This window comes from Schistocerca nitens, chromosome 4 (assembly GCF_023898315.1).
Source record: "Schistocerca nitens isolate TAMUIC-IGC-003100 chromosome 4, iqSchNite1.1, whole genome shotgun sequence".
In the NCBI taxonomy this organism is placed as follows: Eukaryota; Metazoa; Arthropoda; class Insecta; order Orthoptera; family Acrididae; genus Schistocerca; species Schistocerca nitens.
Window position 1 is genome coordinate 660,985,127 of NC_064617.1, and position 13,259 is coordinate 660,998,385.

Consider the following 13,259-nt stretch of genomic DNA (forward strand, 5'->3'; position numbering starts at 1 on the left):
ACATACCACTCGAATTCGAACATCTCAGCAGTAATCCACGTGCTTTCAAATCGAAACTGAAGAGTTTCCTCATGGCTCACTCCTATTCTGTCGAGGAGTTCCTTGAAAAATTAAGCTGATTCTTGTTGTATTGTTGATTGTGTTTACTTAAACTTATGGATTGACTTTTTTCGGATTCATAAACATTTTAATTTTATCTGTTATTACTTTTATGTTGTAATTTTTTGTACTCGCATGTTCCATGACCTTGGAGATTTGCTCCTCAACTTGGTCCTACGGAACTTGACATGTAAATAAATAAATAACATCAGTCAGTAACTAAACTGATATTTGTACTGCAAGAATTTTATGTAAACATCAATACTTCTACACCACTTCAAATATGATAAGAACCTATGATGTAAAAATTAATGACATTAACAACAATTTTTTAAAAAGGCTACAAAATCAGTTTGCTCCAAAATAAAAGATAGGCTAATAATTTCACGGTATATACAAGGCACATCTTCAACAACAGTGAATATCACAGAGAGAGAGAGAGAGAGAGAGAGAGAGAGAGAGAGAGTGTGTTTTCTTCTTCTTCTTCTTCTTCTTCTCAATAGCAATGTTTCTTCCATTTTCTAGTAATCTCATAAAAATTAGAATGTAACATTCCAATGTACAGACACAGTTGCTTCACAGTGGTGAGTTTTAAAAATGTTCACAGTTGCACAATTATAATTAATTTGTACTGCCCAGCAGATTTCAAGGGACACATGTTCATGCAGTGGATGTCCCCATAAATAGAACTGTAGATAAAATTAAACAAGTTCCCCACATGCTGCAATTGACACTTTTTCTGTTGGTGTGCCCGCTTTTGTCCCACATTTCTAGAAAAAATGAAAGAAATTGATTACATTCCAAGCAAATACATGTAAGCACCAAATAATATTTAAGCAGAAATATTTTAATCTCTCAGTTGCATAACAATGTAATACTAAAAATCTTCCTTAATTCTTAAAACTACAGTCGAGCTGCAGAAGGAACGACCCTCACAGGTACCAATAACCTTGTGTGATCAAAACAGACTCTCTTCACAATTAAAAAGTCTTGGAAATATGTCAAGATAAAAATTACAAAGTTTCAGTATTTTAATGCATTTTTTTTACAGGGCTGGACTGAGAACATTTTTCCACACAAGCAGCTACTAATTTGGTGGCCCTCTCACCCATTTTCCTCCTACACTCTTGTTAGATTTCACAATTAATTGTGATAGGCACTGTATACAAACCAGTTACTTTGAAACCCCTCTCAGTTTGGTACTCCAAAAGCCTATTACTAAAGCACATCTTTGAAGGAGCACAGCAATGAGAAGTTGCCCTGAAAGAAACTGTGGAAGATTTGAATTAAGAGCAGTCTTGGTTGCCATTTATTCTTTCATTAACAATGTGTTTCATCTATGTGGGGTGTCTTCAGATTATCTTAAAATTTTCCTTTTACAACATTTTCTTTCTTTATTTTTTAAAAAAGAAGCATAAAATGGATCTGTGCTAGGCTGAAGCACCTGTCAAATCAGGTAAACCTTCAAAGGTCTTGATAAAGTCATACCAACAGGCCAGTATGGTGCAATGGTAGTATAACAGTCACAAAGAAATAATACACATTTAAGAAGAACACACAGAGATGTCACCACAACGTCATGGCATGAGTATTCAGGCGGACATACATGTGAACATTCCTTTCAGATCCAGAGGGATTATATTAACATTTTGTGTGTTGATGGTCCAACATTTGATACATAACTAGAAATGATTCTCCACATACATAGGTTCCTGCCTGTCCCCCTCCCATGTTCCCATCATCAAAAAACATAAAATGCAGCAACAGTTGTAGTTCCACCAAATCAGCGCATATCTATTATGCTACCTTGCTACTGACAATTCTTCCAAAGACCTGAAATTTATAAGTACAGTTTCAATTCACAGTATTTGAGAAAGTTACGGAAACATGTCATGCATTAAAATGTTTTCAGGCTGTGGCTAAGCCATGTCTCTGCAATATCCTTTCTTCCAGGAGTGCTAGTTCTGCAAGGTTCGCAGTAGAGCTTCTGTGAAGTTTGGAAAGTAGGAGACGAGATACTGGCGGAAGTAAAGCTGGGAGGACAGGGCGTGAGTCGTGATTGGGTAGCTCAGTTGGTATAGCACTTGCCCGCGAAAGGCAAAGGTCCCGAGTTTGAGTCTCAGTCCGGCACACAGTTTTAATCTTCCAGGAAGTTTCAACAAATCATATGATTCATCATTCTTAAGACTTCTGTTTTTGGACTATCTGCCATAACATCCCACTACACCAGAAGTGATTTGCACATTTCGATGCACTCTAATAATAATAATCATTTAACTTGCTTTGAATTAATTTTCCACACAACAAACCTAACCTAACCCCGGTCTGTGTAGCCAGCAATGTTGCAATGATATCATCAATACTGCCCACAGACAGCACAGTATTTCCAGGAAGTGCAATATATTTCCAAAGTTTCTGATGCCCTCACCATTATTCTACAACCACATCTCACTTTCACTCCTGCATGTTTAGTATTAATGTGCATCTGGAAAATATTGTCCGCAACTGTCTAGGGGCCACTTAATTGAGATATGTCAAGTACAGAACATTAATCACCGCCTCCCCCCCCCCCTCCCCCCAGACAGTCAATTATATTGACAAGATTTCCTAGATAAGCAATAATGTTGACCTGGTAGGCATGAGATTGAAAAGTTGTGCAGTAATACTGAGAATACCTAAAGCTTTGGAAATCCAGGATGTCTGGGTTAAACATATGACAATATAAAATGTAATAACTTAACTGAGGTATTTATTGGCAGTTTGCTTCTATAAGTGTGGTAACTCAAAATGTTTTTTGTGTATGGACTCTGACTGACTGATAATGTTTCCACTGACGTAACAATCAAGAAATGGGACAAGCAGCTTCGAGGAAACTGGAAGTTTGCTTTCAACGCTGGGCCACCAAGCCAAGTGTGGAGTTCCAGATGCTGCTGTTGAGTATTCTGTACATCCTTCCAGTGGAGCCCTCAAAAGTCAATCCAATAAGCAAATAGATAGTTAAAGTTATCTCGTTTGACAGCACATGATGTCATCCAAAAAAGGTTGCCCCATCATATTCATGCACCTATCACAAATGTTACACATGCAATGCTATAAAATGCTTGGGGAGAAGTGGAATACAGATCAGATGTCTATCGCACAACTAACAGTGTGCATACCGATGTGTATTAGGTGTGTAAAGAAACATAATGAGTTACCATACTTGAAGAAAGATATCAATAAATATCTCAATTACTTCTCAAGTTAAGGCACTTTATATTATTCTATGTTTAACCCAGACAACCATATATTGTGTTGACAATATCCTCAACAGTCTATTGTGTGCTACACAGACCAATGAGGTTAGGTAAGAATGTGTTTGTTGTTGTTGTTGTGGTGTGGAAAATGGGTCCAAAACAAGATGAAAGAGTATTATTATTGAAGTACACTGAAATGTATAAATCATTGCTGGCACTGTGGGGTGTTAGGGCAGATGAGTACAAAAATAGAAGTATTAAGAATGATGAATTACATGATTTGTTGCCCAGAAAATAGGAAATGGCCAAGAAGGAAGAAACTTTTAAGAAATTTAATTGGAGCAGAGCTATGAATAAAAGTATATATACATATTTATCTCTATGTATACATTACTTATCTGAATATAACTGTCTAGTGCATGTATTACTGCAGGATATGTTTCCATAACTATGTCTCAAATACTGTGAGTTGAAACTGCACTTGTAAATTTCAAGTCTTCAAAAGGATTGTCAGTAGTAATATAACATATAAGGTAAGCATTGATTTTATGGAACTGCGATGTTGGATCATCAACATACCACAAGCTACAGATTTGTTTTTGCCCCATCATCAATTCTTTCAACAAGTTTTCATGAGTGATCTTTGATGCTCCTCGTATCAGTTTTCATCCACCTTTCTTTCTGCTTGCAAAAAAGTAGAACAATTATCACAGCACAGCATCTTTATCATTCAGCACTCTGAATCACTGCAAGGTCGATGTTCGACCTGGAATCCGATCGCATCAACTCAACAAATACATTTTAAGAATGTATTGTCCACAAGAAGAAACACGGGCGAAACTGGTAACAAAACTTTAAGTACCGACAATTACAGAGGTGTCTTAATCCACATGGGCACAAACTCCATCCGCAGTAACAGTGAGGAAGAAATCGTGAATGAAACACGGAATCTGATTAGATCAGCGAAAACTGTATACCCAACATCCAGGCTAGTAATTAGTGGAATTATTCATCGAAGATCGGTAAGTGATACATCAACAGGATAAATACCAGCATTAGGGAACAGTGCAACAGACCCGGTGCAGTATTCATTGACCCAAACAAATTCTTAAACTGCAAGTGTCTGGGAAAAGACGGCCTGCACTTGAATAGATTAGGCTCTGTGAATCTTAATAAAATGTTCATAGACGTGTGTAAAATCCTAAGAAGCAAGGGAAACTAATTCATTCTGATAGGGGTGACAAAGCAAAAACTCAAACTGAAAATAAAAAGTTTAGGTACCAAACAAAGGATGCACGTGAAATAGCTAAAAGCAAAAATGATCTATTGATGCACTGGAATATAAATGGCTTAGGGGCAGAACTACCAAATCGTAAATTCTCAAAAATCAACGAACTGCTTTCAGAATCCGTAAATATTAAAATAATGTCCCTAAATGAACACTGGTTAACAGAAGATAGTATAAAAGTACTAAATAGTATTAATAATTTTAAGGTACCTGCTAGCTTTTGTAGAATAAGCAAATCTTGTGTAGGCTCCTGCATTCTTGTCAATTGTTCTGTAAGTTATACAGTAAGAGATAGTTTTAATTATTTAAATGAAGAGAACGTGTTTGAAAGTTGCTCTGTAGAACTAAGTGATCTGAATACACTGGTTATAGCAATCTACAGAATTCCTGGATGTGCGGTAACAAAAGTGTTTTTAGCCAAATTCGAATGCCTCCTGGAAAAACTCCAGAAAGAAAGTAAGAAAAAAGTTGTTATAGCAACAGACTTCAACTTAAATGTCTTAAATGAAAGCAATGATTCCACAAAATTTCGTGACTTAATTCAGAAATCTGGTTTCAAGCTAAATTTTTCTGAAGGCACTAGGGAAAACAGCAGATCAGTGACCTGCATTGATAATATTATTACTAACTACAAATTTGACAGTGGAAATAAGCACAAATACTGCTTAGACTTGGGTATTTCAGATCATTCAGCTCTGTTTATTGAGCTCCCAAAAGCAAACATAAAGCCTCCAGAAGTTTGTATAAAAAGGGATCTCAGTAAAAGTAAAATGGATTTATTCCGCAGTAAATTAAGTATAATAAGCTGGCCTGTAGACTACAATAGTTCAAGCTCGATAAACTATGACAAATTCTTAAATTGTTTCTTAGAGGTATTTAATGAATCATTTCCTCGTAGATATAAGCAAAAGAAAGTTAATGGTAAACTCAAATGAATTACAACAGGAATAAAAATCTCTAGTGCCAGAAAGAGAGCTCCACAATGAGTTAAAATCAAACAGAAATCCGGATTTTGTTATTTATGTCAAACAGTATAAAGCTTTATTTAGGAAAGTTGTAGTGGCAGCTAAAAAATTGGCAAATAATAAATTCATACGAGAACACGGAAATAAGACAAAATCAGTGTGGTCAGTTGTTCAGTCTGAATTAGGAGCCAAAGTAAAAATTCATGAGATTTTGAAAATTAGTCATGAAAATGAAATTATAGTAAACCCTGTTCAGATGTCAAGTTGTTTCAATGAATTCTTCCTAAATGTAGTAAGATCGGATGTGGATATGGCATTCTATCAGGACATCACAAATTTGGAAAACAGCCAGAACACATCTTTTAAACAATTTGAAAAAAATCACCCAAACAGATGAGGAAAAGGAAATATTGTCTCTAAAAATCAAAACCTCACATGGGTGGGATGAAATAACAACATCTGTAATCAAGTATGTGTACGATATTATTTCTAAACCGCTGCCAACTATTATAAATCAATCTTTTGAACAGGGATGCTTTCCAGATGTATTGAAATATGGTGAGATCAAACCTCTACTCAAGAAAGGATCGACAGAAGATATGGGGAATTACCGCCCTATCTCTCTTGCCGGTCTTCTCTAAAGTGTTTGAAAAAATTGCAGCAAAACAAATTAATAACTTTCTTACTGTAAATGATATAATTTTTAAAAACCAGTTCGGATTCTAAAAGGGTAAAAGCACTGTGAATGCTATAAATGAGTTTATCCAAAAAATATGCTCCACGTTAGATAAAGGTAGAAAGGTCACAGGTATATTCTGTGATCTGACTAAAGCTTTTAATTCAGTGAACCATGCATTACTCCTCCACAAATTACAGATGTATGGAATCAGAGACACTGCTTTAAAATAGTTTAGCTCTTACCTGTCAGGTAGGAAACAAAGAGTAATTTTAACTTCAAATGGAACCAATTATTCATCAGACTGGAAAACAGTTCCCCAAGGAGTCCTACAAGGTTTGATAATGGGTCCCTATCTGTTTCTTTTTTACGTAAATGACCTACCACTTGCTATTGATGTTCATTCAGTCTTATTTGCTGATGATACATCAGTTCTAATTGAAAATGAGGTATCTGAAAATAATCCAGAAAAATCCAAAAATACTGTAGAAAAACTTGAATCTTGGTTCTATCAAAATGGACTAAAACTAAATGTAACTAAAACCAAAATGATGCAATTTGAAGCTAAATCAGTAGAAAGGAGTGAAATAAAGATAACTTGCAATGATCAGGATATCACAGAAGCAAACCACGTGAAGCTCTTAGGCCTAAATCTTGACAAAAATTTAAATTGGAAGGTACACATAGATTACTTAGCAAATAAACTGAACAACTTAGCATTTGCAATGTGTATTTTGTCAGGTGCCACAAACATGGATACCAGAAAGATAGTTTATCACTGCTACTTTGAGTCAGTTATTCGTTATGGCATAATCTTCTGGGGAAATTCAGCAAATGTCACTAGGCTCCTAGTATTACAAAAGAAAGTAATTAGAAACGTGTGTTGCAAAAAAATGGGAATCCTGTCGCTCACTGTTAAAAAATTTAAAAATACTATCTATCCCCTCACTATACATATATGAGATGGTGGTGTTCCTATATACAAATCAACATACACTAGACACTTTCCGTTTTGACCACAACTACAGCACTCGCCACAGAGATAACTTCAAACTTCCAACACATCGTTTAAAACTTTATGCCCAAATGCCAGAGTATATGGGGTTAAAAATTTTCAATAAAATAAAAGGCAGTAATATATTTAAAATGGAGATTGGTTCACTGAAAAGATTGATCTTTACTCTTCTGGTGGAAAAGTGTTATTATTCTGTCGATGAATTCATTGAGGACAGCTTCACAATCTGAACACAGGGATTGTATTACATGTATTATTTTATCTACATGTGTAGCTATAACTTAGAAATGTAAAATATAATGTAAACTTTTGTAGTTCTCTTAAAAAAGTGAAAAAAGTTTCTTTTGTAAACCTTGACATGTCTCCTGTACATCAAATCAAATGATTTGAAAATTGTACGTAATGAGATGAATAAACCACATATCACAGCATTATTGCACAGTATTATTGCATCACTTGGGCCTTAAACTGGCTCTGATTTCCATCTGTATTTTAGGGAAGTTTAGGGAAGAAGGTTGACTGTACAGCCTTCAAGGAGTGTGTTGTCATTATCCATATTTCCTATATCACTGTCACTATTTTCTCCCTTGCTGCTGCTGCTATCATCTCCTAATCTTATTATTAACTCTTCACCCCTTTCTTCCAGTGTACCTTCTCACTGCCATGCCTCTTCAACGATGTACCACACTGTCGGGCATAATACTGCCCATTGCCTCATGCACTAAAAATCCTACATCTTTTAATTTATTTCTGTGTGCAACACTTAATTTTTTCTGAGACCACACGAGTTCTATTCCATTAAAATGGCAATGATATGTTGTGTCATGATGATACAGTGGGTTTGGAATGACCATCATTCACCCACATTTTATACAATCAAATGATTTAGTTGGGTTTACACTTAAGACACTTCCCTCAAAAAATGGCATCTCCAGATGACAAAATCCTCTTGTTCAAGCAGAACTCTTCATCTAGAAAAAGTTTCCATCAAAACCCTACTCCCTCAGTACACCTAAAAGACTTGTTTTTCCTCTGAAAAACAAGCCACTATCTAATAGTCAGCAAAGCAGCTTCTTCCAGGTTGGATAATCTTTCCATGGTAATACTTACATACACAAGTATGTTGTGAATTGACATTTTAGTAGCATGCACTCTGGTTTTCATTGGAGTCAAAATAAAAGCAATTGGCACCTGTAGGTCTCCAGCACACTTCTTTTTTGTTACTTTCTTCACAGAAGTTGTTCCACTTTTCAGAGCAGCAGATATTCATTCAACGACTTTTGACAATGGTATAAATGACCCGCTGTTATCCCTTTCTTCCTAAAAACAGTGTCATACATTATATGCAAGCTCAAAAGATTTGCTCTTTAAGGTAGTACCCCTGCCTACTTTCCTACAGCTGGAGGAAAAGGCTGTATCACAAACGTTTGAAATTCATGACACTGTAAAATGCACTTTTAACACGAACCGAAATGAAACGCACAATCCATAACAAATGATGAAAATCAAACAAAAGCTTTGCGGCCACTAAGAAAGCATGGCGCCACATACAACTTTGAGCATAGAGGTGGCAACCTGACACCATCACTGTGGCAATGTTTACAAACTCCAGAGCTCAAAATGGTGCTAGTCTGCCCCCTCCACACAATCGGGTCCTTATGCATGAAGTGTCATGGTTTAGGGGTGTCCTTTTTGCAACCCGACTACAACTACATTATTATTTATGAAAATACATCATTACCTCCATTTTCTTTAGGACATCTAGACCACTAATAACATGGCCAAATACAACATGCTTCCCATCTAGCCTGTAAGAAGGGAAAAAAAAAATTAGCTAGTTACAACAGATGGAGTGCTTGACTATAGGATATCCATAAATAAGGTAAGCCTGCTAGAAAGTCCTGAGTGAAATACAAATGATGAAAGGAATAAAGGTAGCCACTCATCACATAGCTGAGGTGTAAGTAGTAACAGGCACATTAACATGAACATGACTGAACTTGTAGCTACACTTTTGTACAATTATACTTTATTTTATTTCTCTCTCTCTCTCTCTATTACACACACACACACACACACACACACACACACACACACACACACAAAAAAGTGGGCATACCTAGTGTGAGGAGGAAATGCCACAGAGCTGCCCACGCCTTGGAGACTCGACACTCTAGTGAAATAATGGAGGAAAACATACAGGAAACACTAAAATAGAAAGGAAAGATGGAAGAGAAAATGTGATATGCATCAATGTATGTTCACAGAAGTCCACAGCAAGTTGGTGGCCAATGGGTGGGTACCCAGGTACACCAGGCCACTACTAAATCAAACAAAATTGAATGAAGCCGAAATGAATTTGAGGAGGACTATGTGTGAAGTATTCAATGAGTTCTAAAGTAAAATTCTATCTACCAAACTGACAAAAATCCCAAGTTTTGGTCTTAATTTAAGTCAGTAAGCAGACCAAAGACATCTGGAAGTGTACAGAATGAAAATACGAGGTGTGGCTAGAAAAAAACGGGACTAGTACTAGTGAAACAATAAAACGAATGCAATAAGGCTGAAAGTCACGTGACTCTCGCTCCGCCTACTGCTCGAGTTTCATCTGCCTCCTGCACTCAGTCTGCCCGTGGCGTCTGTTTTAAGTAGTTGACGTTTTGTCTGTGCGTCGGAAAATGTTGAGTGTACAGAAAGAACAGCGTGTTAACATCAAATTTTGTTTCAAACTAGGAAAATCTGCAAGTGAAACGTTTGTAATGTTACAACAAGTGTACGGCGATGATTGTTTATCGCGAACACAAGTGTTTGAGTGGTTTAAACGATTTAAAGATGGCCGCGAAGACACCAGTGATGACACTCGCACTGGCAGACCATTGTCAGCAAAAACTGATGCAAACATTGAAAAAATCGGTAAACTTGTTCGACACTTTCCTTGTCAACTCCTGCTGCTCTGATTGTTAAACGGCGATCTTGTCGAACAAGTTTACCGATTTTTTCAATGTTTGCATCAGTTTTTGCTGACAATGGTCTGCCAGTGCGAGTATCATCACTGGTGTCTTCGCGGCCATCTTTAAATCGTTTAAACCACTCAAACACTTGTGTTCGCGATAAACAATCATCGCCGTACACTTGTTGTAACATTACAAACGTTTCACTTGCAGATTTTCCTAGTTTGAAACAAAATTTGATGTTAACATGCTGTTCTTTCTGTACACTCAACATTTTCCGACGCACAGACAAAACGTCAACTACTTAAAACAGACGCCACGGGCAGACTGAGTGCAGGAGGCAGATGAAACTCGAGCAGTAGGCGGAGCGAGAGTCACGTGACAGGCCACGCGACTTTCAGCCTTATTGCATTCGTTTTATTGTTTCACCAGTACTAGTCCGGTTTTTTTCTAGCCACACCTCGTATTTCAGAATGGAGAATAATCTGTGCATGTGTACTACAGGCATTGATATTGGGTCCTTGTTCTTCAGATCAGATATAATTGATCTTCCATTATACATCCGAGAAGCACAAATAGTTCTCTTTGCTGAAAATTATAGTATTCTAATCAAGCCTAATAGAGTAACTTCAACATTTGGAAATGTAAATAATACTTTCTTGAAAATCTGTAACTAGTGCCCTATCAACGGACTGTCACTAAATTTAGTTAAAACACAATGCATTGCAGTAATGTGTAAGGTCTGACCATACCATCATAAATTACGTGCGACTGTAAATCAATAAATGAAACACAATAATCAAATATTTATACTGACAAGAATCTAAACTGGAAGTTGTATGTTACATGTCCTCTTAAATATCTAAGCTCTGTAACTTTTTCGTTGCCAATATCAGATTCTAGAGACAAAAAATTAAGGAAGACACTTTACTTTTCCCCTTTGCATTCACTAACAGTTATGGCATCTTACTCTGGAATAACTCGTCACTGAGGAAAAAGGTGTTTGTCGGGCAGATGATAATGTGTGCTGTCCTCTTTAGAAATTCTACTAAACAACTTTTTAAACTGTTGGGCATACTGACAGCAGCACCATACAACATTTACTCCCTTGTAAATTTTATAGCCAACAATAAATAACACTCTGAAAGCAACAGGAACATTCATAAACATAATATTAGAAGAAGAACTTATCTACACTGTCCATAACTCAGCTTTAGTGTGGTACAGAAATGAATGAGGTATTCAGCCGTACAAAAAAATCTTTGTCCACCTATCCAGTGACATAAAGAATTTAATGGATAATAGAGTTAACTTCAAACACAAACTTAAACCCTATCGGCTTGACAACAGTTTGGGGAGTTGTAGACTTTATTGCTTAAATGTTTACATTCCAACAGGACTTTCCATTACCATTCTTTCGTAATTCTTATATATTCTTAATTTATTTATTACAAATAAAGGCAAAAAATATGTATTGCAGTATCTGTCTCACCAATCAGTCCTGGCAGTGCACAGAAAAAACTGTGATCCATTAGTATTAGGACCAGAATTGGCCATGGAAAGTGTTCCAGGTCCAGTGTGCTTGAGAGTAAAATTCTCATCTTCAAATTTACTTCCATATATAGATCTACCCCCTGTGCCATTATGGTTGGTGAAATCTCCTCCTTGGCACATCTGTATTACTCATTAAGGATAGAAAATCAAGACATTTGATCCACGTCATAAATTCCGAACAATATCTGTATTGTAAGGAACTGAAACTTTTAGACTGATAAAATATTGAGAGGAAAAAATTGCCAATAATGCTAACAACATACACAACTAGGTTACAACAGTGTTACGAAAGTACAGATTACTATTTACCATACGGAGGAAATGCTAGAGTCGCAGATGTGCAATAAAAAGGCTGCCATACATTGAAGCTTTCAGACAACAGGCTTTCTTCTGAAATAAAAAACACAAAGAAATGGCACTACACCATCCCCCACCCTTACTCTGCTATCCCTACCCCTCTCCACCCCATGCCACCTCTCCAGTCATCTACACCAGATTGCTGTTCCCATCAGGGGCACTTGCAGTCCACAGCCTGGTCAAAGCAGCCAGCTGTAGTGTATGTGTGTGTGTGTGTGTGTGTGTGTGTGTGTGTGTGAGAGAGAGAGAGAGAGAGAGAGAGAGAGAGAGAGAGAGAGTTGTATTTTTATGAATGTGTGTGTGTTTTCTTTGGGAGGACACCTTGTACCTACAAGCTTAAATGTATAGCAGTCTTCTTGCTACGCCTGTATGCAACTCAGTGTCTTCTCTACAGGGTGGAGAAAAATTGTGTCACAAAATTTTAACCCTGGGTAGCTGATGCCAGTATGAACCAAAATTGCTAATGTTGTGTAGGTTGACAAAGCACCATTTTTAAACCTTGGAAACTTGGCACCACATGTTCTGATTGGCTGTGGGATTGCCCTGTTGCCATTCATTGGTTGATGGGCAGCGCTATGCTTGTCGGTTCACACATACAAACATCCCTTGCCCCCATCAATGCCTCAACGTGAAATGCACACATGTCAAATAGTTTCTGCCCTGTCCGAGACCTAAACCCTGTGGCGGAATATGAACACAGGCTAGGGTTTTACCAGTGGTTTCTGCGACGTGTTGCACAAGATCCCAGCTTCTCTGCAATTGTGTTGTTTACCGATGAATGTACCTTCCATCGTGATGGCCTTTACAACACTCGAAACACTCATTATTCGGCACGGGGAAATCCTCACACCACGTACGTCCACGGACACCAGGAACGATTTTCGCTCAATATTTTGGAAGGCGTTGTGGGTGACCATCTGATTGGGCTAGTCCGTCTACCTCCTCGACTTACCGTGGCAAATTACCTTCACTTTTTGCAAGAAACTCTACCCAGCCTGCTAGAAGATGTTCCCATGGACCTGTGGATATGGAAGTGGTAGCAGCATGATTGGGCACAAGTACATAACAGTCGTGCTGTGCGAGGATATTTAAATGAACCTTTTGACAGTCAAGTAGTT

The 13,259-nt window shown here is 37.3% G+C and overlaps 1 protein-coding gene across 2 annotated transcripts in view; it reads right to left on the reverse strand.

Moving 5' to 3' along the window:
- Positions 1–329: 329 nt before the first annotated feature.
- LOC126251673 (peptidyl-prolyl cis-trans isomerase E) overlaps positions 330–13,259 on the reverse strand; it is a 78,368-nt gene continuing 65,438 nt past the window's right edge. The window contains exons 5-7 of one of the 2 annotated variants that reach the window (XM_049952251.1): positions 11,723–11,904; positions 9,021–9,087; positions 330–869 (exon numbers count right to left, since the gene is read on the reverse strand). In XM_049952251.1, coding sequence (XP_049808208.1) covers positions 801–869; positions 9,021–9,087; positions 11,723–11,904 — 318 coding nt within the window. In that variant the 3' untranslated portion in view covers positions 330–800. The remainder of the gene's footprint in view (positions 870–9,020; positions 9,088–11,722; positions 11,905–13,259) is intronic. The other variant, XM_049952252.1, reaches the window with a different exon arrangement.